At 44.2% G+C, this 27,463-nt stretch overlaps 1 protein-coding gene across 3 annotated transcripts in view; it reads left to right on the forward strand.

Moving 5' to 3' along the window:
• Positions 1-27,463, forward strand: part of LOC140208193 (NACHT, LRR and PYD domains-containing protein 3-like) — a 59,942-nt gene that overhangs the window by 17,375 nt on the left and 15,104 nt on the right. The window contains exons 2-4 of one of the 3 annotated variants that reach the window (XM_072276696.1): positions 11,133-11,243; positions 13,764-13,874; positions 21,436-21,543. In XM_072276696.1, coding sequence (XP_072132797.1) covers positions 11,150-11,243; positions 13,764-13,874; positions 21,436-21,543 — 313 coding nt within the window. In that variant the 5' untranslated portion in view covers positions 11,133-11,149. Of the gene's footprint in view, positions 1-11,132; positions 11,244-13,763; positions 13,875-19,259; positions 19,377-21,435; positions 21,544-27,463 lie in introns of those variants that run through there. The other 2 variants (XM_072276698.1, XM_072276697.1) reach the window with 2 other exon arrangements.

Raw genomic sequence — 27,463 nt, forward strand, 5'->3', positions numbered from 1 at the left:
ACTGTTCAATTCAAGATTCGAATTTTGAGGATGTAACAGAAACTTTCTTACTTACATTATTTGATCAGGATTTTGTTAGTAAGTCTGACCAGGATGATTTGTCTTTATCTCAGAAGATGATAGCAGAGCAGGGTAGAAATCCTGAAATATTAAATTAAAAGAACAAGCTCTTCCGGATAGTGAAATTGAAAAAAGTATCAGTGGGATATTATTTTGAAAATGGAGTATTAATGAGAAAGTGGAGAGCACCTACAATTCCTGCTAGTGAGGAATGGGAAGTTAATCATCGGGTAGTAGTTCCTAAAGTTTATCGAAATGAGATTTTAACTATGGCTCATAGTATTCCTTTGGGTAGTCATTTAGGGGTAAAGAAATCTATGAACAAAGTTTCTAAGCATTTTTATTGGCCTAGTTTAAGACAAGATGTGACAACATTTTCTAAAACATGTCATACGTGTCAAATTGTGGGTAAAACTAATCAGGTTACTCCAATGGCCCCACTGCGACCAATTCCAGTATTTGGTGAGCCGTTCTCAAAAATCATTGTAGACTGCGTGGGTCCTTTGCCAAAAACTAAACCTGGACATCAATATTTGTTAACTATTATGTGCACAGCGTCTAGGTTTCCAGAGGCAGTACCTCTTAGGAATATAACAGCCAAAACTGTGACAAAGGCGCTTGTAAATTTTTTTTTACTTATTTTGGGTTGCCTAAGGAAATGGCTGGCACCAGTGCAGGAATGGATTCTCAATATTCCTGGATTTCAGTGCTTTGAAAGGGATAGAGAGGGTGGAAAAAGGGGAGGAGGGGTGGCATTACTGGTCAGGGATACTATTACAGCTACAGAAAGGGTGGGTAATGCAGCAGGATCCTCTTTTGAGTAAATATGGTTGGAAGTCAGGAACAGGAAGGGAGCAGTTACTCTATTGGGGGTATTCTATAGGCCCCCTGGAAGCAGCAGAGATACAGAAGAGCAGATTGGGAGGCAGATTTTGGAAAGGTGCAAAAATAACAAGGTTGTTATCATGGGTGACTTTAACTTCTCTAATATTGACTGGCTCCTGATTAGTTCCTTGGGTTTAGATGGGGCAGAATTTGTTAAGTTTGTCCACGATGGATTCCTGTCACAGTATGTGGACAGGCCGACTAGAGGGAATGCCATACTAGATCTAGTACTAGGTAATGACCGGGTCAGGTCACAGATATCTCAGTGGGTGAACATCTGGGGGACAGTGACCACCGCTCTCTTGCATTTCACATTATGGAAAAGGATACAATCAGAGAGGACAGGAAAATTTTTAATTGGGGAAGGGCAAGTTATGAGGCTATAAAACTAGAACTTGCGGGTGTGAATTGGGATGATGTTTTTGCAGGGAAATGTACTATGAACATGTGGTCGATGTTTAGAGATCTCTTGCAGGATGCTAGGGATAAATTTGTCCCGGTGAGGAAGATAAAGAATGGTAGTATGAAGGAACCATGGGTGCCAAATGAGCTGGAAAATCTAGTCACGTGGAAGAATGCAGCATACATGTGGTTTAGGAAGCAGGGATCAGATGGGTCTATTGAGGAATATAGGGAAGCAAGAAAGGAGCTTAAGAAGGGGCTGAGAAGAGCAAGAAAGGGGCATGAGAAGGATTTGGCGAGTAGGGTAAAGGAAAACCCCAAGGCATTCTTCAATTATGTGAAGAACAAAAGGATGACAGGAGTGAAGGTAGGACCGATTAGAGATAAAGGTGGGAAGATGTGCCTGGAGGCTGTGGAAGTGAGTGAGGTCCTCAATGAATACTTCTCTTCGGTATTCACCACTGAGAGGGAACTTGATGATGGTGAGGACAATATGAGTGAGGTTGATGTTCTGGAGCATGCTGATATTAAGGGAGAGGAGGTGTTGGAGTTGTTAAAATAGATTAGGACGGATAAGTCCCCGGGGCCTGACGGAATATTCCCCAGACTGGTCCGCGAGGTGAGGGAAGAGATTGCTGAGCCTCTGGCTAGGATCTTTATGTCCTCGTTGTCCACGGGAATGGTACCGGAGGATTGGAGGGAGGCGAATGCCGTCCCTTTGTTCAAAAAAGTTAGTAGGGATAATCCGGGTAATTATAGACCAGTGAGCCTTACGTCTGTGGTGGGAAAGCTGTTGGAAAAGTTTCTTAGAGACAGGATCTCTGGGCATTTAGAGAATCATGGTCTGATCAAGAACAGTCAGCATGGCTTTGTGAAGGGCAGTTCGTGTCTAACAAGCCTGATAGAGTTCTTTGAGGAGGTGACCAGGCATATAGATGAGGGTAGTGCAGTGGATGTGATCTATATGGATTTTAGTAAGGCATTTGACAAGGTTCCACATGTAGGCTTATTCAGAAAGTCAGAAGGCATGGGATCCAGGGAAGTTTGGCCAGGTGGATTCAGAATTGTTTGCTTGCAGAAGGCAACGTGTCGTGGTGGAGGGAGTACATTCAGATTGGAGGATTGTGACTGGCGTTGTCCCACAAGGATCTGTTCTGGGACCTCTACTTTTTGTGATTTTTATTAACGACCTGGATGTAGGGGTAGAAGGGTGGGTTGGCAAGTTTGCAGACGACACAAAGGTTGGTGGTGTTGTAGATAGTGTAGAGGATTGTCAAAGATTGCAGAGAGACATTGATAGGATGCAGAAGTGGGCTGAGAAGTGGCAGATGGAGTTCAACCCGAAGAAGTGTGAGGTGGTACACTTTGGAAGGACAAACTCCAAGGCAGAGTACAAAGTAAATGGCAGGATACATGATAGTGTGGAGGAGCAGAGGGATCTGGGGGTACATGTCCACAGATCCCTGAAAGTTGCCTCACAGGTGGATAGGGTATCTTAACTTGCTGTCCTCTTTGTCTGGTTGTTATTTCTGGGAAATGGTAATCTCTGCACAGTTGCTCCAGAACTAGCCCATTACTGTATTGGTACCACTACGGACAGCTGTTAAACACTGTCTCTTGACAAACAGGGTGACCTTGAGGCCAGTTCCTGACGTCTGGGGCACAGTTAAATCTGGAGAAAGGGAATGTCCAGTTTACAAAATAAACTAAAATACTCCAAGTGCATAATATTTCATCAGAGTTCACGGCGCCCTTCCTTCTTCTGTGTCTGTGCAATAAACCCACAGGAATCTTTGCCCTGAGCTGTCGCGGGAGTTTATAATCTGACAATAAACTGGTCCTAAGGTGAACATTAACTCAAAGCGACCACACCGGCAGAAGTGGACCGGGATGCGAGTAGTGCTTACACTTTGGAACAGATCAAAATTTCCAGAGAAACGTAATCTTTGCACCGCTTGCATAGAAGTATTAATTTTGGCTCGGAACACTTGTTAGAAAGTCGTATTCAAGCAAGATGAGCCTTTGTGTGGTTTAACACAAGCGTTGTGGAACAAGGTGTGGCGTTACGTGCTGAATAGACTGAAGTTCAGGTTTATGAGCGTGTTATCGACTGGACATTGCTCAGGATGTGTTCACTTATTGTTCGGGCCGTAACATTCAACTGCCTGGATTCCCAGAAAGCAGAGTCCAGAGCTTAGCACCAGATAAAGATAGGGACTATACGGGAAAATGTTATGGTGTTTTATTACGACCACTGGTCACGGTAGTATTTCTACTGTTTCTACCAGTTCAATGTTGTCTTTAAAATTGCGTGGCTTTACGGATAAGAGTGATTTTTATTCTGTGTGTTTATGCTTTTTAACAAGACAGTGTATATAGAACATAGAACATAGGATAGTACAGCACATTACAGGCCCTTCGGCCCACAATGTTGTGCCGACCCTTAAACCCTGCCTCCCATATAACCGCCCCCAGCGTAAATTCCTCCATACAACTATCTAGTAGTCTCTTAAATTTCACCAGTGTATCTGCCTCCACCACTGACTCAGGCAGTGCATTCCACGCACCAACCACTCTCTGAGTAAAAAAAACCTTCCTCTAATATCCCCCTTGAACTTCCCACCCCTTACCTTAAAGTCATGTCCTCTTGTATTGAGCAGTGGTGCCCTGGCGAAGAGGCGCTGGCTGTCCACTCTATCTATTCCTCTTAATATCTTGTATACCTCTATCATGTCTCCTCTCATCTTCCTTCTCTCCAAAGAGTAAAGCCCTAGCTCCCTTAATCTCTGATCATTATGCACACTCTCTAAACAAGGCAGCCTCCTGATAAATCTCCTCTGTACCCTTTCCAATGCTTCCACATCCTTCCTGTAGTGAGGCGACCAGATCTGGACACAGTACTCCAAGTGTGTCCTAACCAGAGTTTTATAGAGCTGCATCATTACCTCGCGACTCTTAAAATCTATCCCTGGGAGTGATATTTGAACTAAAACTCTCACTGGCAGTTGATATAAACATGGACGTCAGTGGGCTCTGTATTATATACTTCCTGTACCCAATATTGTGGTCACTGAGCATATGCTCGGGATCTTCTGCTGTACCCCATGCAGGTTCAATGTTCGGCATGTTACGCATTCAGTAATGCACTTCTGCATGCTGCCGTTGGAGTGCGTGGTTATCTGAGTTACTGTCACCTTCCTGTAACATTCAATTAGTCTGGACAATTTCCTTGATCTATCTCATTAACAAGGCGTTTCTGTCCACAGAATTACGCCCACTCGATCTTTTTGTTTTCTGTTCTCTGTACCATTCCCCACAAACCGGGCGATTTGTGCGTGAATATCCAAGGGATGATAAGTTTCTGTAATACTCAGGGCATCACGTCTGGCACCAGTGATCATGGTCAAAGTCACTTAGATCACATTAATTCCCCATATATTCTCTGTTTCCCCTCCCTCTTTGTGCTATTGACTATCTTTTCCAGAAGCGAGTGAATGCCATCACCTAGAATCTTTACACCCCGCCCCCCCCGCCACACTTTCAAGGAAAGTGCATCGACCTGTAATTTCGTGACTCGCCTGTACTTCCCTTTCTGAAACGTAAGTCCAACGTTCTCTATCCTGACAAGTGTAATGGCAGATGTCATTAAATCGGCGGCTTGATGGGGCAACGAGCGGCAGGTCACGGTGATTGTTCTGAAGTGCAGCTCCGAGGATTCATGACAGCTTTCTCGTATGAACAGCAGTAACCTGTCCCAACTGCTCTGTTTGTACAGCACGACTTGTGTGACTCACCAAGGACAGCTGACGGAGAGATCCGCTGATAGAGCTGTGTGTCACCAAGAGCTGATCTTTAACCAGAGAAAGTTTGTTTGCCTGCAAAGCCCATAGCGCAGTATCACATTGGTCGGGGTGGTAATCAGAAGCCGATGAAAAAGATAGGAAGCGGGACATACTGAACAATAAACATCAAAAAAGATTTAGGCACCATCTGTTTGAATTGGTATTTGTGTGTTTCAATGCATGCGCCAGCGAACAGGGCATGGAGTTGTGTGTTGATTAAGACGAAGCCTTTATGAGCCGATTATCAACTGCACTTTGCTCAGGGTGCAATGGGTCTGTTTGAACCCCAAAAAATGAGGTGCTCGGATTCGCTGGTGACAGAATCGGAAGCTCAGCGCGAGTTAATGACAGAGACTGCCCTGGGTGGGAGCGCTAGTTTGAATACGTACAGTCGTCATAGCAGTGTTTCCAGTGTTTTTACCAGTTCAATGTTATCTTTGAAATTGTGCTGCTTTACACATCTGTGTGTGTGTGTGTGTGTATGTGTGTGTGTGTGTGTGTGCGCGCGCGCGCTTGTGTGTGTTTGTTTTCTGTATGTACTTCTGTTTTAATCAAAGAATGGGTACATAGGGCAGTGATATTTAAAATAAAAATTCCTGAATAAATCGCACTGGCTGGTGTTAAAAATATCGAAGTCGACGCTCAGTGGGCCCTTTATTGTGTACCTCCTGTACCTACTAAGTGGCCATTGATTATATGTTTGTGGTCTTCTGCTATTGTATCCCGTCCACGTCAATGTTCGGCACGTTACTTGTTCAGTGCTGCTCTTCTTCACCCCACTGTTGTAACGAGTTGTTATTTGAGTTCCTGTCAGATTGAACCAGCCTGCCCATTCTCCTCTGCACTCTCTCATTGTTGTCCACAGGACTGCCTCTCACTGGGTGTTATATGTTCTGCCCCATTCTCTGTAAACCGAGACTGCTGTGTGTGCAAATCTCTGGAGTTCAACAGGTTTGAAGACATTCAAACTGCACCGTCTGGCACCAACAATCATTTCACGGTCAATGTCACTGAGCTCACATTTGTCCCCAGTTCTGCATTTTGATCTGAATAATATCCAAACCTCTTAAACTTCATTCTTTAAAAAAAACTAACACAGCTGCTGCTACGTGATTGGCTGATATGCATTAACCAGCTGGTGTAGAGGTGTACCCAATAAAATGGCCACATTCAGGAGAAGCAGTCTTTTATTAAATTTTGTAATTCTGCAGTGTAATGGTCCTTGACGAACAAGTGAGTAAGACGTTGCAGGTGAGAGGCAGGATTGAGGCACCGAGATCACAGACTGATCTGCGTTCGGCTCAGGGAATGCGGGATGTGAATGTTATTAAATCTCCCATAAGCAAACTCTGGCTGACAAAACACATCCAGTGAATTTAATGTTAAAGGGGATTTCATCACTCAGTAAAGGGAATCAACTCAGGTATTCGTAAAATAAATGTACCAACGGGAGAAAAGAAAACAAACCCATCAGCCATAATTTTATCTGATTGATAAGGTTTATTCTAAGAAAGTGAACACTAATCTGAAGGGGAAATATATTCTTATCTTGCTGTACTCTTTAGGACGTGGCTATCTTCAGATTGTAATGGTGACAGTGTTGCTGCCGTGCCCATTATTACAATACATCCCAATGTGAAGAAATGTCGAAGATTGCTTTGTAAATGGTCCGATTCTGAGATCAGTGCAGCTCCAGGCAGCGGAGGCACAGTTAAAAGGGAATGTTCAGTGTTGAAAAGGAATGATTACTTCAAACCCATAACCTTTTATCAGCGTAAACTGTGCCCTTCCTTCTGTTGTGTTTGCTTAATAGACCTACAGCGATCTTTGTCTAAAGCTCTTGACCTTCATTCTTAAAAAAAACTAACAGCGCTGCTGCCACATGAGTGGCTGATATGTATCAACCAGCTGTGTACCAATAAAATGGCCATGTTTAGGAGAAGCTGAGTCTTTCAATAAATCTTGTAATCCTGCAGGTCCTTGATGAGCGAGTGAGTAAGATGTTACAGGTGAGAGGAAGTATTGAGGATGATCTGCGTTGGTCACAGTAAATGCGGGATGTGAATGTTATTAAATCTCCCATCAGCATCCTCTGGCTGACAATGCACCTCCGGTAAACTTAATGTTAAAGGGGTTTCCATCTCTCAGTACGGGGAAATAGCTCATGTCTTTGTAAAGTAAACGTGTTAGCGGGGAAACACACCAAAGGGAGAAAAGTAAACAGAACCATTAATCATAATTTTATCTGTTTGATCAGTTTATTTATTTCTAGTAAGTGAGCACTAATTTGAAGGTGAAGTATATTCATATTCTTTATTATAATGGCCTTATTGTGGACAAAAGCTGAAGGTTGGTTTATAAACGGTCCGACTCTGAGATCAGCGCAGCTGTAAGCAGAGGGGCAATAGTTAAATCTGGCGAAGGGGATGTCCAGTGTTCAAAAGGAACGATCATTCCAAATCTATAAACTTTGACCAGAGTGCACAGTGCACTTCCGTTTGCTGTCTCTGTTTAATAAACCCTCAGTGATATTTGTCCTGAGCTCTCTCTGGGTTTACAGACTGACAATAAACTGCTCCCAAAGTAAACAATAAATTAATGCAATGACAACAACCGAACTGAACCGGGATGCAGGTCGCAGTTGCTCCCTGGAGCAGATCGAATTGTCGGGATGTATGTACTCTTTGTCAGCGTGCGCCGAAGCAAAACATTAAACCTGAATCAAATCGGACGATAGAAACATTTGCTTGAAACACACAAAATGCTGGAGGAATTCACCAGCATCGATGGGAAAATGCATAGTCGCCGTTTCCGTCCGAGATCCTTCATCAGGGCTGGAGAAAAAAGCTGAGGAGCAGAATTAGAAGGTGGTGCGTGGGGATTGGGGGGGGGTGCTGTTGGTGGTGGGAGGACAAAACAGAAGGTGATAGGTGAAATAGGAAGGGGGATAGGTACAGTAAAGAACTGGAAGTTGTTTGGTGCAAAAGATACAGTGCTACCTTTTTTAGAACACTGGATGGAGGTCAACTGGTTCAGGTGATATATCTGCATTCAGATCTTTCAGTGCCCCAAGTTCTTTCTCCTGAATAATGGCATGTACATGTACTTCTACACCTGACACTCGAATTTGATAGATTTCTGGTAAAGACTGACACAAAATATTTAGATATTTCATCCGCTATTTGATAATTTCGCCCCCCCCTTTACAACTTCTCCAGTATTACTTTCCAGTAGTTCGATATCAACTGTAACCTCTCTTTCACTCTTCAGACATTTGAAAATTCTTTTGGTATCATCTTTTATATTATTGGTTATTTTGCCTTCATATTTAAGCTTTTTTTCTCCTTATTGGCTTCTGTTGGTTTTTACCTGCTCTCCAATTCTCTACCTTCAGCTTTTTTCTCGCTATCTACAATGACGTTCTGGATCAGTATGCAGATAGTCGAACAACAGCAGGACTTTTCTAGAAATTCCAGCCCTTGCTGCTGTGCTGTCATCGCTGCCAGTGTTTTTTTCCAATCCGTTCTGCCCAGTTCCTGTCTCATGCTTTTGCAATGCCCTTTACTCCACTGTAACACTGATACATCTGACTTTAGCTCCTCCTTCTCAAATTCCAAAGTGATGTCCATCATAATATGATCACTTGCCCCTGAGGGTTATTTTAACTTAAGGACTGTCATCAATCGTGGTTCAGTGCACAACAGCCAACCCAAGATAACTAATCCCTGAGTGGTTTCAACCACGAGCTGTAATGATTTAAAAAAAAAGCCTTCTCGTTGCCGCTCTCAAAATTCCCCCTTCTGGAGTCTAGCCTGATTTTCCCAATCTACCTGCATATTCAAGTAACCATGACTATTGTAACATTAGCCTTTGGGAATGCAGTTTCCATCTCCCATTATAATTTGTACAGCACATCCTTACAACTGCTTGGGGGTCTATAGGTAATTCCCATTAAGATTTTTTTTATTCTTGTGGTTCCTTAGCTCTATCCACAATGATGCAACACCTTCCGGGCCGATGTCACCACCTTCTAATGATTTAGATCATTTTTTTTTTACCAACGAACAACACTGGCCCCTCTGTGCCTTCCTGCCTGCCTTTTCGAAACAAGCTGTATCTTGGGAAATTAAGCTCCCAGCTATAACCTTCTTTCAGCCCGGATTCAGTGACGCCTGCATCATCATACCTGCCAATGGGCGGATGTGCTGCAAGTCCGTCATTTTTGTTCCATATACAGCCCATATTCAGATATAACCCCATCGGTCTTGTATTCACCCTTTTCGATTTTGCCCAACTTTTACATTGCAACTGATCCCGTTGAATGCAATTTTGCCCTATCAACAGCCGGAAATATCAATATGTGAATTGTCTGACCTGAAGAAGGTGAGGTCCCGGGATTGTGACAGCACATGGCTGGGGAGGGTGTGGGTCCTGAATAATGCAATAGGACGTGACATGGTGAAAGCAGGGTACCTGGAATGAGATATTGTGAGACCCTGGGAGTGTGTGGGGCCGGCCAGGGAGACTTTGCGCAACTCGTATAGGATGCGGGATCCTGGGAGATGACAGTATCAACTTAGACTCGGAAAGGCTAATGGAAGGCGGATGAAAGGGACTGTGAGATGGGGGCAGACTGCTCTCGTCGGGAGATGTTGATACAGCAGCCTGTTTGTCAGGCAGGACTGTAGCTGAAATCTTCCGCAGTACAGGCTGCTACCGGAGGTCTTCGCAGGATACCTGCTGATGACCAGTTTGGGATCAATAATAGGACCAAGCAGAGTACATGGGTTTCGAGCAAGGCTTCCCAACTTGGAGTCAATAGACCTCTTGGTAAATGTTGGGGGTCCGTTGCATAATAAAGGGAGTGACCCCTCATTTAGTGCAGTAAGGAAGATGTTTTGAGAATGTCTAGAAGAAGACATTTTCAGGCAGAGGGTTGTTGGAATCTGGAACGACAGAGGGGATGAAATGTGTGGTTCATTACAAACACTGCATTTGGGAATTAACTACATTGGCGACAGGCACTGCTGGAATACTTGGTAAGGCTGAAGAGACCCGTGTCAACCACCTGACCGGGGTGTTCAAATACATTTTCAATCTCATTTCTGCATTCGGAATTTCCCACCTGCTTCAAGGGTCAACAATTCAACCAGAACCCAAAGAATGCAGGGTGAGCTGTCTTAACGACTCTCGTCCATTAGCACTCATATCTATGGTGATGAAGTTATTTTAGAGTTTTGTTATGAGTTAAATCAACACCAGCTTCAGCAAGCAACTGGATCTACTGCAATTTGCCGATCGCCACAATATGTCTGCGGCGGATACGATCTCATTGAGTCTCCAACCGTCCTGCTGGAGACGCAATGAGTTCCCATTGGGGAGAGTCCAGAGGACATTCACGAGGATGATTCCGCAGATTAGAGTTTCACATATCAGGAGTGTTTGGCAGCTATGGGCATGTAGTCCCTGAAATGTACAAAAACGTGGGGGGATCTCATTGTAACTGACCGAATGTTTAAAGGCCTAGATAAGGTAGATGAGGAGAGGATGTTTCCTATGTTGGGGACATCCAGAACTAGAGGACTCGTACTTGAGGGATGACTGTTTAGAACAGGGGTTAGGATGATTTTTGTTTTTTTTTAAATCAGAGAGTAGTAAATCTGTGGATTGCTCTTTCACAGACTGTGGTGCAGACTAAGTCCGTGGGTATATCTAAGGCAAAAGTTAATCGTTTCCTCATCATTCAGTGCATCAAAGTATATGGCGAGAAGGTGTGTGGCGTTGAGTGGGATCCGGGATCAGCTCTGGTGGAATGGCGGAACAGAAACAATGGGCTGAATGGCCTAATTCTGCTCCTATGTCTTATGATCGTATGGCCTAAATATTTCTACAAGCTTCCGTGGTGTGTTGCATTAGCCTTTAACCTGGATTTTCATTTTGAAGGCGGCAAAACCACTGAAATGGGAGGAGAATCCAGTAAAGCTCAGCCTGAAAACTTATCGCAAGCGGAAGCCATAGAATCGAAGCCCTCTGGAAGGCCTGATCATGGAATAGGTTAGTAGATTGCAAATAGTTTCAAATTAAACATCTAGTAGTCACTCAAGTATTACTTAAGTACTCGCTCTCATTCTGAAATTGGTGTAAGCACAACATACTGTGTGAACTTTGTCAAAGGGCAGAGATGATTCAGAACTCTGTGGGACCTTTTTAGAAAATGTAGCTCTTGAAGTATATGAGCAGGAGCCAGTGGATATGGCACAGAATTTACTTCTCCCTCTCTACCTCCCACTAACTCGTTGCCATGAAATATACGTCAGTGACTAATTAGCTACTAGCCCAAACATCGTTGTAATGTGGGAGCCGATCGGAAACCCGTGTGGTCACAGAGAGAAATGTATAAACTCCTCAGACAACAGCGGACTTCGAATGCTGCTCGTTGTCGCTGTAAAACATTCTGCTAACCGCTGTTATCATACTTGTCTAAACTAAATTGCTAACCAGTTCAACATTTCAGACTTAACTCAGGACTTCACATTCAGACGAGATCGTTGTAACTTTTCTCTGATCTTTCAATCATACTGATATCTTTCCTGTCGTTAGGTGACTAGAACAGCACACACTGCTCTAAATTGGGCCTCACCAATTTCTTTATACAATTCACCATAACCTGCCAACACCTCTACTCAATACTTTGATTTATGAAGCCCAATGTGCCAAAATCTCTGGTTTCACACTGCGATACCACTTTCAAGGAATTATACCAGATCACCCTGTCCTACCAAACTCACAGTGCCCTATAGTTCACTGTATTTATTACCCACAGTTGTCCTTCCAAAGTGCACATTTGTCTGCATTAAAACCCATGTGCCATTTTACAGTCTGTTTTCGGGTAAATCCCTCCTGCACGCTGTCCAGATCGGCTGCTTCCTCCCCAGCTGGAGGCACGTTTAATTGCAAAATTTCTGCCGACTGTGCCGGAATTATCAATATGTGAATTGTCCGACCTGAAGAAGGTGAGGTCCCGGGATTGTGACAGCACATGGCTGGGGAGGGTGTGGGTCCTGAATAATGCAATAGGACGTGACATGGTGAAAGCAGGGTACCTGGAATGAGATATTGTGAGACCCTGGGAGTGTGTGGGGCCGGCCAGGGAGACTTTGCGCAACTCGTATAGGATGCGGGATCCTGGGAGATGACAGTATCAACTTAGACTCGGAAAGGCTAATGGAAGGCGGATGAAAGGGACTGTGAGATGGGGGCAGACCGCTCTCGTGGGGAGATGTTGATACAGCAGCCTGTTTGTCAGGCAGGACTGTAGCTGAAATCTTCCGCAGTACAGGCTGCTACCGGAGGTCTTCGCAGGATACCTGCTGATGACCAGTTTGGGATCAATAATAGGACCAAGCAGAGTACATGGGTTTCGAGCAAGGCTTCCCAACTTGGAGTCAATAGACCTCTTGGTAAATGTTGGGGGTCCGTTGCATAATAAAGGGAGTGACCCCTCATTTAGTGCAGTAAGGAAGATGTTTTGAGAATGTCTAGAAGAAGACATTTTCAGGCAGAGGGTTGTTGGAATCTGGAACGACAGAGGGGATGAAATGTGTGGTTCATTACAAACACTGCATTTGGGAATTAACTACATTGGCGACAGGCACTGCTGGAATACTTGGTAAGGCTGAAGAGACCCGTGTCAACCACCTGACCGGGGTGTTCAAATACATTTTCAATCTCATTTCTGCATTCGGAATTTCCCACCTGCTTCAAGGGTCAACAATTCAACCAGAACCCAAAGAATGCAGGGTGAGCTGTCTTAACGACTCTCGTCCATTAGCACTCATATCTATAGTGATGAAGTTAGTTTAGAGTTTTGTTATGAGTTAAATCAACTCCAGCTTCAGCAAGGAACTGGATCTACTGCAATTTGCTGATCGCCACAATATGTCTGCGGCGGATACGATCTCATTGAGTCTCCAACCGTCCTGCTGGAGACGCAATGAGTTCCCATTGGGGAGAGTCCAGAGGACATTCACGAGGATGATTCCGCAGATTAGAGTTTCACATATCAGGAGTGTTTGGCAGCTATGGGCATGTAGTCCCTGAAATGTACAAAAACGTGGGGGGATCTCATTGTAACTGACCGAATGTTTAAAGGCCTAGATGAGGTAGATGAGGAGAGGATGTTTCCTATGTTGGGGACATCCAGAACTAGAGGACTCGTACTTGAGGGGTGACTGTTTAGAACAGGGGTTAGGATGATTTTTGTTTTTTTTTTAAATCAGAGAGTAGTAAATCTGTGGATTGCTCTTTCACAGACTGTGGTGCAGACTAAGTCCGTGGGTATATCTAAGGCAAAAGTTAATCGTTTCCTCATCATTCAGTGCATCAAAGTATATGGCGAGAAGGTGTGTGGCGTTGAGTGGGATCTGGGATCAGCTCTGGTGGAATGGCGGAACAGAAACAATGGGCTGAATGGCCTAATTCTGCTCCTATGTCTTATGATCGTATGGCCTAAATATTTCTACAAGCTTCCGTGGTGTGTTGCATTAGCCTTTAACCTGGATTTTCATTTTGAAGGCGGCAAAACCACTGAAATGGGAGGAGAATCCAGTAAACCTCAGCCTGAAAACTTATCGCAAGGGGAAGCCATAGAATCGAAGCCCTCTGGAAGGCCTGATCATGGAATAGGTTAGTAGATTGCAAATAGTTTCAAATTAAACATCTAGTAGTCACTCAAGTATTACTTAAGTACTCGCACTAATTCTGAAATTGGTGTAAGCACAACATACTGTGTGAACTTTGTCAAAGGGCAGAGATGATTCAGAACTCTGTGGGACCTTTTTAGGAAATGTAGCTCTTGAAGTATATGAGCAGGAGCCAGTGGATATGGCACAGAATTTACTTCTCCCTCTCTACCTCCCACTAACTCGTTGCCACGAAATATACGTCAGTGACTAATTAGCTACTAGCCCAAACATCGTTGTAATGTGGGAGCCGATCGGAAACCCGTGTGGTCACAGAGAGAAATGTATAAACTCCTCAGACAACAGCGGGCTTTGAATGCTGCTCTCTGTCGCTGTAAAACATTCTGCTAACCGCTGTTATCATTCTTGTCTAAACTAAATTGCTAACCAGTTCAACATTTCAGACTTAACCTCTTACTCAGGACTTCACATTCAGACGAGATCGTTGTAACTTTTCTCTGATCTTTCGATCATACTGATATCTTTCCTGTCGTTATGTGACCAGAGCAGCAGACACTGCTCCAAGTAAGGCTTCGCCAACTTATTATGCACTTCAACATAAATGCCAATTCCTCTAATCAATACTTTGATCTGTGAAGCCCAATGTGCCAAGATTTCTGGTTTCACACTAGCTACCTGTGATACCACTTTTAAGGAATTATCCCAGATCCCCCGTCCTACAACACTCACAGTGCCTTATAGTTCACTGCGTAATTATTACTCTCACTTGTCCTTTGAAAGTACACATTTGTCTGCATTAAAACCCATGTGCCATTTCACAGTCTCTTTCCTGGTGAATCCCTCCTGCACCCTGTCCAGATCAGTTGGAGTTAAGCTGAATGGCACAAACTCTCCCCACCATGCCGGAATTATCGATTTATGAATTGTTTGAACTGAAGAAGGTGAGGTCCTGGGATTATGACAGCACACGGCTGGGGAAGGTGTGGGTCCCGAAGGATGGAACAATAAATGACACAGTGAAGGCAGTTTGTCTGGAATCAGACATTGTGAGACCGTGGGACTGTGTGGGGCCTGCCAGTGAGACATTGGGCAACTCGTGTAGGATGGGGTCCTGGGAGATGAGATTATCAAATTAAACTCGGAAGGTGTGTGAAAGGGACCGTGTGATGGAGGCAGACCGCTCTCGGCTTGTCAACCTGCGAGATGCTGATACAGCAGCCTATTTCTCAGGCAGGACTGGAGCTGAAATCTCCTGCAGTACAGGCCGCTACCGCTGATCATCGCAGGATATTTGCTGATGACCAATTTAGGAGTAGGAATAGGATCCAGCAGAGTACATGGGTATAGAGCAAGGGTTCCCAACGTGGAGTGTATAGAAACCGTCAGTTATTTTTAGGGGTCCATTACATAATAAAGGGCCTGAACCTCTCGTTTAGTGCAATGGGGAAGATGTTTTGAGAGGACTTGAAGAAATCTTCAGGCAGAGAGCTGTTGGAATCCGCAACACCAGAGGGGACAAAATGTGTGGGTCATTACGAACACAACAATTGAAACTTAACTATGTGGACGCCAGGCACAGATGGAGCACTTCGTAAGGCTCAAAAAACCTGTGTCAGCCACCTGACGGGGTGTTCAAATACATCTTCAATCTCTCATCTCTGCATTCGAAATTTCCCAGCTGCTTCAAGAGTCAACAGTTCAACCGGAACCCCCCTGTACAAGAAATGCAGGGTGAGCTGTCGTAACGACTAGCGTCCATTAGCACTCATATGTAAGATTATGAGGTTATTTTAGAGTTTGGTTACGGCTACAATCAACTCCAGCTTCAACAAGGAACTGAATCTACTGCAGTTTGCCAATTGCCACAAATAGGTCTGCGACGGATATGCTCTCATTGCGTCACCACGCGGCCTTGCATCCCTCTGTGACTGGATCTTTGATTTCATCACCAGAAAACCAATATTTTGAGCGTCTTTTGCTTGTGAGAAAAAACCCGATCACCCGGAGAAAACCGTTGTGCACACGAGTAGGATCGTAAGAACGTGCTCACAGTGAATCGGAACTGAACTCCAAACTCTGATGCACTGAGCAGCAATAGTGACACACTCAACACTGCACCACAATGTCACTCATGATGTTGTTCCATTGGTTGAGAAAGGCACTAAAATAATCTGAGGAAGTATGGGATGGTGGAAGTGCCGTCAGTAGTGGGTGATGTGTTTAAGGGTGCTCGAAGTAATAGAATTTTGATGGACGGAGATGATTAGGGATATTCAACACAGTTGTGTGGTCATATGTCATGTCCTTCCAAACTTGTAAAGGTTTTTTTGAGGAAGGTTGGTGATGGACAGATAGTAAATGTTGTCTACATGCATCTTGGCAAGGACCATTATAAGAATCTTCATGGGAAGTTAGTCAAGAATATTCAGTCACTTGGCATTCAGGGTGAGATAATAAATTAGATTAGACAGTAAACCACTAACTGGATTTGTTGCAGATGCCAGAGTGTAGTTGTAGATAGGTGGTTCTCTGACTGGAGGCCGGTAACCAGTTGGGCGCTGCAGGGATTGGTCCAGGATCTGTTGTTGTTTCCAACTGTATGAAGGATCTGGATAATAATGTGATAAATTGGATTAAAAAATATGAGGATTACACCGAGACTGGTGGTGTATTGTCAGAGGAAAAGGCTGTCAAGGCATGCAGTGGGATCTGGACCAGCTGAAGACTTGGCTGAAAATCATAGATGGATGGTAATGCAAAGAAGTGTGAGGTGTTGCATTTTGCGAGGACAAGCCTGGGTAGCATTTACACCGTAAACACTGAGCAGTGCGATCAAACAGAGATCCAGGAGTACAGATGGAGAATTCCTTGTAAGTAGCATCACAGGTAGATAGGGTGGGAAAGAAAGCTTTTGGCATATTGGCCTTCAGAAAATATGGTATTGTGTTACAGGAATTCTGATGTTAAGTTAAAGTTCTATTGAGAACTAATTTGGAGTATTGTCAGTTCTCGTTGGCTACCTAAAGGAAATATATGAACAAGATTGAAAGAGTGCAGAAAAAATGCATGGATGTTGCTGGAATGTAAGGACCTGATTTACAGTGAAAGGTTGAATAGGTTCAGACTTTATTCCTGAGAGCGAAGGAGAAAGAGAGGAGATTTGTTAGAGTTATATAAAATATTGAGCAGTCTAGACTGGAAGTTGAGTTCATGAGATAAGGATGAATGGTGAAATGTTTAAGGGGAACAAGAACGGGATCATCTTCACTCAGAGTGTGGCAAGTCTGTGGAACAAGCTGCCTGTGGATTGGTGCGATTTCAACATTCAAGAGAATTCTAGAAGGATACATGAATGGGAAGGACATGTACCGGGTGCAGGTCAATTGGACTAAGCAGATCAATATTTCGGTTGAAGGGCCTGTTTTCTGTGTTGTAGCGTTCTATAAATCTAAGGCATGACTGGACAAGGGATGAATCCACAGAGGATTCTGGTGTGCTTTAATGTAGTGATTTGACCAGTCTAGTCCGTGCTTCCGTAGATGAGCTGTCCAGTCTGCCCTGTCTGAGCGTTTACATTACACATTCCTTGTTTAGTAAATGCCACACCTTACCCTCTATTCCCTCTCACTCTGTCATGTCTAAAACAACAGAAATGGGGGATATTAGGCTGCCGGTCCTGACTCTTCAGAGACCAAATCGAGTTAATGACTAGCAATCACATATAGTGATCCATTCTCTGAGCTTATCTGCCTTATGAACAATACTCCTTGCAGTAATATAGAAGCAACTCCGAACTGCATTCCCACAACCTTACCATTACTTACTTTATCTGTAGGCCTGGGTAGATTGTCCGCACAACCACTCCACTATCTGCCCTAGTACAGTGGTTCCCATCCACTGAAACTCTAGTTTCAAGCCCCTGAGTAGGTCATAAGCCACAGGAGCATAATTAGGCCATTCAGCCCATTGGGTCTGCTCCGCCAATCCTTCGTAGCTGATCCAGGATTGCATTCGACCCCGTACACCTGCCTTCTCGCCATATCCTCTGATGCCCTGACTGAGCAGGAAGCGCCCACATTCCTCCTGAAGTACATCGGCAGACTTGGCCTCCACTGCAGTCTGTGGCAGAGCATTCCACAGATTCAATACTCTCCGGCTGAACAAGTTCCTCCTTTCTTTTGTTCTGAAGTGTCGCCTTCAATTTTGAGGCTGTGCTCTCTAGTTCTGGATACCCCACCATAGGGAACATCCTCTCCACATCCAGCCAATGTAGTCCTTTCGACTCTCGATATGTTTCATTGAGATCCCCTCGCATTCTTCTAAATTCCAGTGAGTACAGGCTCAAAGCTGCCAGATGTTCCTTATATGTTAAGCCCTTCATTCCCGGAATCATCGTCATGAACCTCCCCTGGATTCTCTCCAATGACAATATATCCTTTCTGAGATATTTTTTTGTGTGTGTGTCATACTCCACCAGAGCTTCGGCGACAACCTTGTTTCCAGTGGGTGTCTCGGAGGAAAGCAGATTCTGTGAGTGGTCTCCCTCATCCTTCTCACAGTGCAATTTTTTTTTACGGGGCCGAGTTGCGAGTTCAGCACGCAACCCGACACGGATAGAAAGTGTGTCCGGGAGCGGTCCGACTGGATCGAACTCGGGAACCTTCGCTCCGAAGTCCGGCACTGGTGCCGCTGCGCCATCAGCCGGGTATCCCTTCTGAGATGTGGGGCCCTAAAACTATTGACAATACTGCAAGTGTGGCCTGACCAGTGTCTGATAAAGGCTCCGCATTATCTTTTTGCATTTACATTCTATTCTCCTTGAAACATATTATAACATGGAATTTTCCTTCTTCACCACAGATTCAACCTTGTAAATTAACCTTCCGGGACACATGAGAGAGGACTCCTAAGTCCCTCTGCACTTATGATGTTGGAACTTTCTGCCCGTTTAGATAACAGTCCACACTATTGTTCCTTTTACTGAAATGCATTATCATACAATTCCCAAAACAGTATTCTATCTGCCACTTCTTTTTGCCCATTCTTCCAATTTGTCTAAGTCTTGCTGCAATTGCATTGTTTCTTCAGCACTACCTACTCCGCCATCAATGTCATCACCTAGATCACTGACAAACAATGTGAATGGTAGTGGTCCCAACAGTGACCCTGAGGAACACCAGTCATCAGCGGTCCACTCGCTGCCTCCTGCCTCACAGCCATTCCACTATCCATGCCGGCATCTTTCCTGTAATGCCATGGGATTTTATATCGTTAAGCAGCCTCACGTGTGGCGCCTTATCAATTGCCTTCTGGAAGTCAGAGGGTGTAGAGGTCCATTGCATATTATTTTTCACATTTATATTCCCAGATCAGTGGCTGGGCGGTGGACCACAGAATGCAACAGGAAATAAAGAAGGTGTGCCCAAAGGGCAATGCCTTGAGAGTTATGGGAGATTTTAACTTGAAAATCGATTGGGAAATTCAGGTTGGTAATGGATATCAAGACAGTGGGTTTATTGAATGCCTAAGCGATTTCTTTTTAGAGCATTTTGTCCTTGACCCTGCTAGGGGATAATCTATTCTGGACTGGGTGTTATGTAATGAACAAGAGGCAATTAGAGAGCTTAAGGTAAAAGAACTCTTTGGAACCAATGATCACAATATGATTGAGTTCAACTTGGAATTTGATAGGGAGAGAGTAAAGTCTGATGTAGCAGTATTTCAGTGAAGTAAGGGAAATTACATTGGTATGAGAGGCATTGGCCAAAAGGAATTGGAAGGAGCTGATGGCAGGGATGTCAGAAGAAAAGCAATGGCGTGTGTTTCTGGGAAAAGATAAGGAAGGCGCAGGACATGTGTATTCCAAAAATGAAGAAATACTAAAATGGCGAGTAGTACAACCGTGGCTGACAAGGGAAGTCAAAGCTATTGTAAAAGCAACAGAGAGCGCATACAACAAAGCAAAAAATATTGAGAAGTTAGAGGATAAAGTGGGAATTTGTAACATACAGAGAGCAACTAAAAGAAACATTAGGAGGGAAAAGATAAACATGAAAGCAAGCTAACAAATAATATCAAAGTGGATAGTTAAAGTTTTTCCCGGTATGTAAAAAAAAAAGCTGAGAGATGAGAGTGGATATAGGGCCAGTAGATAATGAGGCAGGATAATTAATAACGGAGACAAGGAGATGGCAGATAAACTAAATGAGTATTTTGCATCAGTTTTCACTGTGGAAGGCACTGCCAGTATGCCAGTTGTCGTAGTGTGTGAAGAAAGAAAGGTGAGTGAGGTTAGTATTACAAGGGAGAATGTGTGACAAAGCTGAAGGACCAAAAAGTGCATAAGTCACCTGGACGAGATGAACTGCACCCTAGGTTTCTGAATGATGTAGTGTTGGAGATTGTGGTGGCATTAAAAAAGATCCTTCAAAAATCATTGGACTTTGGCATGGTACCAGAAGACTGGAAAATTGCAAATCTCACTCAATTCTTTAAGAAAGGAGGAAGGCAGTAGGAAGGAAATTATAGACCAGTCAGCCTGACCTCGGTGGTTGGAAGATGTTGGCGTCAATGTTCAGGAGGACGTTATGCAGTACTTAGTGACAGGTCAAGATAGGACAAAGTCAGCATAGATTCCATGAGGGAAAATCTAGCTTGATGAGCCTGTTGGAATTCTTTGAGGAGATAACAAGAAGGATAGATAAATTAAATGCAGTGGATGTTGCCTATTTGGACTTTCAGAAGGCCTTTGACAAGGTGCCACACATAAGGCTGCTTACCAAGTTAGGGGCCCGTGTTTTTTTAGGAAAGTTACTAAGATGGTCAGAGCATTGGCTGATTCGAAGAAGGCAGTGAGTGGAAATAAAAGGATCCCTGTCTGGTTGGTAGCTAGTAACTAGTGGTGTTCCACAGGGGTCGGTGTTGGGACCACTTTTTTTTTGCCATTGGAGAGAATCCAGAGGAGATTCACGAAGATAATTCCGGGAATTAAGTGATTAACATATGAGGAACGTTTGGCAGCTATGAGTCTGTACACCCTGAATGTAGAAAAAATGAGCCTGTAATCTCTGGAAAGTAGAAGAATGTGGGGGGATCCCATTGAAACTTACCGAATGTTGAAAGGACTAGATAGAGTAGATGTGGACAGGATGTTTCCTATGTCGGGGCCATCCAGAACTAAAGGGCACAGATTCAAAATTGAGGGGCAACCGTTGAGAACAGGGGTTAGGATGATTTCTTCTTTTTCCTGACAGAGTGTCGTAAGTCCGTGGATTGCTCTTTCACAGACTGTGGTCGAGATCAAGTCAGTATCTAAGGCAGAAGTTGATCGTTTCCTGATCAGTCAGGGCATCAAATGATATGGCGAGGGCAGGTGTGTGGCGTTGAGTGGGATCTGGGATCAGCTATGGTGGAATGGCGGAGCAGGCACGATGGGCTGAATGGCCTAATTCTGCTCCTATGTCTTGTGATGATATGGTCTAAGTATTTCTGCTAGCTTCTGTGCTGTGTTACATTGCTCTTTAACCCGGATTTTCACTTTGAAGGCAGCGAAAGAACTGCAATGGGAGTAGTATGGTCCATACTTCTGCCTATATTCCAGTGGCTATGGAGAGCTGAAGATGGCACGAATACAAGAATTGAACATGGAGCAGGTTAGTAGATTGAAAATAATTTCAAATTAAACATCTAGTAGTCACTCAAGTATCACTTAAGAACTCACACTAATTCTGAAAATGATGAAAACACAGCATAATGTTTGAACATATTTGTCAAAGGGTTGGCATGTTTTAGTACTCTGTGGGACCTCTTTAGAAAATGTAGCTCTGGAAATAGATGAGCGGGAGCCAGTGGACATAGTATAGAATTTATTTCTCCCTCTCTGCCTTCCTTTACGGCACGACCCAACAAGTCCATGCCACCAAATATACGCCAGTAACTAATTAAATTACTAGTAGAAACACTTTCGTAATCTGGGAGCAAACCGGCAACGTGTGGTCACAGAGAGAAACTTATAAACTCCTTAGACGACAGCGGGTTTTGAACGCAGGTCGTTGGCGTTGTAAAGCGTTCTGCTAACCACTATGTTACCATATCGCCCTAAACTAAATTCCTAACCAGTTAAACCTTAACCTCTTAACTCAAGTCTTCAAATCCAGGGAACATCGCTGTAACTTTTCTGTGCACTCTTTCAATCATATTGATATCTTCCCTGTCGCTAGGTGACTAGAACAGCACACACTGCTCTAAATTGGGCCTCACCAATTTCTTTATACAATTCACCATAACCTGCCAACACCTCTACTCAATACTTTGATTTATGAAGCCCAATGTGCCAAAATCTCTGGTTTCACACTGCGATACCACTTTCAAGGAATTATACCAGATCACCCTGTCCTACCGAACTCACAGTGCCCTATAGTTCACTGTATTTATTACCCACAGTTGTCCTTCCAAAGTGCACATTTGTCTGCATTAAAACCCATGTGCCATTTTACAGTCTGTTTTCGGGTAAATCCCTCCTGCACGCTGTCCAGATCGGCTGCTTCCTCCCCAGCTGGAGGCACGTTTAATTGCAAAATTTCTGCCGACTGTGCCGGAATTATCAATATGTGAATTGTCTGACCTGAAGAAGGTGAGGTCCCGGGATTGTGACAGCACATGGCTGGGGAGGGTGTGGGTCCTGAATGATGCAATAGGACGTGACATGGTGAAAGCAGGGTACCTGGAATGAGATATTGTGAGACCCTGGGAGTGTGTGGGGCCGGCCAAGGAGACTTTGCGCAACTCGTACAGGATAGGATAGGGATCCTGGGAGATGACAGTATCAACTTAGACTCGGAAAGGCTAGTGGAAGGCGGATGAAAGGGACTGTGAGATGGGGGCAGACCGCTCTCGTGGGGAGATGTTGATACAGCAGCCTGTTTGCCAGGCAGGACTGTAGCTGAAATCTTCCGCAGTACAGGCTGCTACCGGAGGTCTTCGCAGGATACCTGCTGATGACCAGTTTGGGATCAATAATAGGACCAAGCAGAGTACATGGGTTTCGAGCAAGGCTTCCCAACTTGGAGTCCATAGACCTCTTGGTAAGTGTTGGGGGTCCGTTGCATAATAAAGGGAGTGACCCCTCATTTAGTGCAGTAAGGAAGATGTTTTGAGAATGTCTAGAAGAAGACATTTTCAGGCAGAGGGTTGTTGGAATCTGGAACGACAGAGGGGATGAAATGTGTGGTTCATTACAAACACTACATTTGGGAATTAACTACATTTGCGACAGGCACTGCTGGAATACTTGGTAAGGCTGAAGAGACCTGTGTCAACCACCTGACCAGGGTGTTCAAATACATTTTCAATCTCTGATTTCAATGTTCCGAATGTCCTTGCTTCAAGAGCTCAACAATTCGAGCAGTACCTAAGAAGAGCAGAATGAGCTGTCTTAACAACGATCGTCCGTTAACACTCATATCTACGGTGATGACATTCTTTGAGAACTTGGTAATGGCCGGATTCAACTCCTGCTTAAGCAATGAACTGGATCCACTGCAGTTTGCCGATCGCCACGATAGGCCTGCGGCGGATAGGTACTCACTACGTCTCACGCAGCCTTGAAATACCCATGTCAGGATGCTGTTAATTGATTACAGCTCAGCGTTTAACACCATCATTTCTGATGTTCTGAACGAAGCAGCCAGAACCTGGGCCTATGTATCTGCAATTGGATCCTCGACTTCCCCACCAGAAAAACCAATATTTGTGCGTCTTTAGACTGTGAGAATAAACCAGATCACCTAGCGAAAATCGTCATGCACACGAGGAAGATCATACGAACGTGCTCACAGAGGACACCGGAAATTAACTCCAAACTATGATGCACTGAACAGCAATAAGTCCACGCTCACTACTGCACTACAGCGCAGCTCATGATGTTGTTCCATTATTTGAGAAAGGCTCTAGAAGTAATCTGAGGAAGTATGGGATGTTGGGCATGCCATCAGTAGTGGGTGATGATAATTCAGGATGAGATAATAAATTGGATTAGACACCAATCCACTAATTGGATTTGATGGAGATGCCAGGGTGTAGATGTAGATAATTGGCTCTTTGACTGGAGGCTGGTAACTAGTTGTGCTCTGCAGGCATTGGTCCAGGGTCCGTCATTTCCATCTGTATGAAGGATCTGGATGATAACGTGGTAAACTGGATTAACAAGCTTGAGGAGTACACAGAGATCGGTGGCGTATGGACAGGAAAAAAGGCAGAGAAGTTTGAGATGTTGCATTTTGTTAGCACAAACCAGGGTACCACTCACACCGTAAACATTAGAGACCCTAAGCAGTGTGCTCAAACAGAGAGATCTAGGAGTACAGATAGATAATTCCTTTTAAGCAGTATTACAGGTAGATTGGTAATAAAGGGAGCTTTTGGCACATTGGCCTTCAGAAATTAAGGTATATTACCGGCATTCCGATGTTAAGTTGAAGTTCTATTGAGGACTAATCTTGGAACATTGTGTCAGTTCTTGTCACCTACCTACAGGAAATGTATCAACAAGATTGAAAGAGTGCAGAAATGAACACAAGGATGTTGCTGGAGTGTAGGGACCTGATTTATAGGGAAAGGTTGAATAAGCTCAGGCTTCATTCCCGAGAGGAGGTTTGATAGGGTTATATAAAATAATGAGTAGCCTAGACTGGAAGTAGAGTTCATGAGATAAGGATGAATGGTGAATTGTTTCAAGGGAACGAGAATTGGATCATCTTCACTCAGACTGTGGCGAGTATGTGGAACAAGATGCCAGATGTGGAAGCGGTGCAATTTCAACATTTAAGAGAATTCTAGCTGGGTACATGAATGGGAAGGACATGGAGGGCTATGCTCTACGTGCAGGTCGATGGGACTAGGCAGATTAATATTTCGGCTGAAGGGCCTGTTTCTGTGCTGTAGCGTTCTATAACTCTAAGGAATGACTTGACAGGGGATGGATCCACTGACTACTCTGGTGTGCATTAAAGTAGTGACTGGGAAGAGAGGTTTCCTGAGAAAATGACCCAGGAAACAGGAGGTCACCCAGAGTGGAGTGGTGGTGATGTGCAGGTCAGACAGTGTTACTGGACAGAAATTAGGATTTGAAATCCATAATCATGGAATTAGTGGAGTGCTGTCAGGGACAGGTCAAAAATAGATATAGTCACAGAACTCTACATCACTATGACCAATCTAGTCCGTGCCTCAGCAGACCAGCTGTCCAGTCTGACCTGTCTGAGCGTTTACATGACACGTTCCTTGTTTAGTAATGCCACACCCTACCCTGTATTCCCTCTCGCTCTGTCATGTCTAAAACAATGGAAATGGGGGATATTAGGCTACCGGCCCTGCCTCTTCAGTGACCAAATCTCGCTAATAACTACCAATTCCACATGGTGATGCATTCTCTGAGCTTAACTGCATTACAAACAATACTCCTTGGACTAATATAGACGCAACTCCGAACGGCATTCCCACTATAGAAACATAGAAAACCTACAGCACAATACAGGCCCTTTGGCCTAAAAAGTTGTGCCGAACAGGTCCCTACCTTAGAAATTACTAGGCTTACCCATAGCCCTCTATTTTTCCAAGACATATCCAAAAGACTCTTAAAAGACCCTATCGTATCCGCACTATGCTGAACCTTCTCATTCCTGATTTTATACGTAGGCCTGGCGAGATTGTCCGCACAACCATTCCACTATTTGCCATCCACCGAAACTCTAGTTTCAAGCCCCTGAGTAGGCCTTAAGCCATAGGAGCAAAATTAGGCCATCCAGCCCATTGAGTCTAATCCGCCAGTGCTTCGTAGCTGATCCAGGATTGCACTCGACCCCATACACCTGCCTTCTCGACATATCCTCTGATGCCCTGACTGATCAGGAAGCGACCACTTTCCTCTTTAAGTATAATCATTAGACTTGGCCTTCACTGAAGTCTGTGGCAGAGCATTCCACAGATACAATACCCTCTGGCTGAACAAATTCCTTCTTTTCTTTGTTCTAAAAGGTCGCCCTCAATTTTGAGGTTGTGCTCTCTAGTTCTGGATGCCCCACCACAGGGAACATCCTCTCCACATCCACCCAATCTAGTCCTTTCGACACTCGATACGTTTCGTTGCGATCCCTTCGCATTCTAAGTTCCAGTGAGTCCAGGCCCAAAGCTGCCAGTCGCTCCTCATATGTTAAGCCCTCCATTCCCAGAATCATCGTCATGATCCTCCCCTGGATTCTCTCCAATGACAATGTATCCTTTCTGCGATATGGGGCCCTAAAACTGTTGACAATACTGCAAGTGTGGTCTCACCAGTGTCTTATAAAGGCTCAGCATTATCTCCTTGCATTTATGTTCTATTCTCTTTGAAACAAATTATAACATTGCATTTTCCTTCTTCACTACACCACCAATTCAACCTTGTAAATTAACCTTCCGGGACACATGAGAGAGGACTCCTAAGTCCCTCTGCACTTCTGATGTTGGAACTTTCTGCCCGTTTAGATAATAGTCCACACTATTGTTCCTTTTACTGAAATGTATTATCATACAATTCCCAAAGCAGTATTCTATCTGCCACTTCTTTTTGCCCATTCTTCCAATTTGTCTAAGTCCTGCTGCAATTGCATTGTTTCTTCAGCACTACCTTGTCCTCCACCTATCTTCATGTCATCCGCAAACTTTGCCACAAAACCATCAATGTCATCATCTAGATCACTGACAAACAATGTGAATGGTAGTGGTCCCAACAGTGACCCTGAGGAACACCAGTCATCAGCGGCCCACTCGCTGCCTCCTGCCTCACAGCCATTCCACTATCCATGCCGGCATCTTTCCTGTAATGCCATGGGATTTTATATCGTTAAGCAGCCTCACGTGTGGCACCTTACCAATTGCCTTCTGGAAGTCAGAGGGTGTAGAGGTCCATTGCATATTATTTTTCACATTTATATTCCCAGATCATGGGCTGGGCGGTGGACCACAGAATGCAACAGGAAATAAAGAAGGTGTGCCCAAAGGGCAATGTTATGATAGTTATGGGAGATTTTAACTTGAAAATCGATTGGGAAATTCAGGTTGGTAATGGATATCAAGACAGTGGGTTTGTTGAATGCCTAAGAGATGGCCTTTCAGAGCATTTTGTCCTTGACCCTGCTAGGGGATAATCTATTCTGGACTGGGTGTTATGTAATGAACAAGAGGCAATTAGAGAGCTTAAGGTAAAATAACTCTTTGAAACCAGTGATCACAATATGATTGAGTTCAACTTGAAATTTGATAGGGAGAGAGTGAAATCTGTTGTAGCAGTATTTCAGGGGAGTAAGGGAAATTACATTGGTGTGAGAGGCGTTGGCCAAAATAAATTGGAAGGAGCTGATGGCAGGGATGTCAGAAGAGCAGCAATGGCGTGTGTTTCTGGGAAAAGATAAGGAATGTGTAGGACATGTGTATTCCAAAAATGAAGAAATACTAAAATGGCGAGTAGTACAACCGTGGCTGACAAGGGAAGTCAAAGCTATTGTAAAAGCAACAGAGAGCGCATACAACAAAGCA

Source organism: Mobula birostris, chromosome 13 (genome assembly GCF_030028105.1).
Source record: "Mobula birostris isolate sMobBir1 chromosome 13, sMobBir1.hap1, whole genome shotgun sequence".
Lineage (NCBI taxonomy): Eukaryota > Metazoa > Chordata > Chondrichthyes > Myliobatiformes > Myliobatidae > Mobula > Mobula birostris.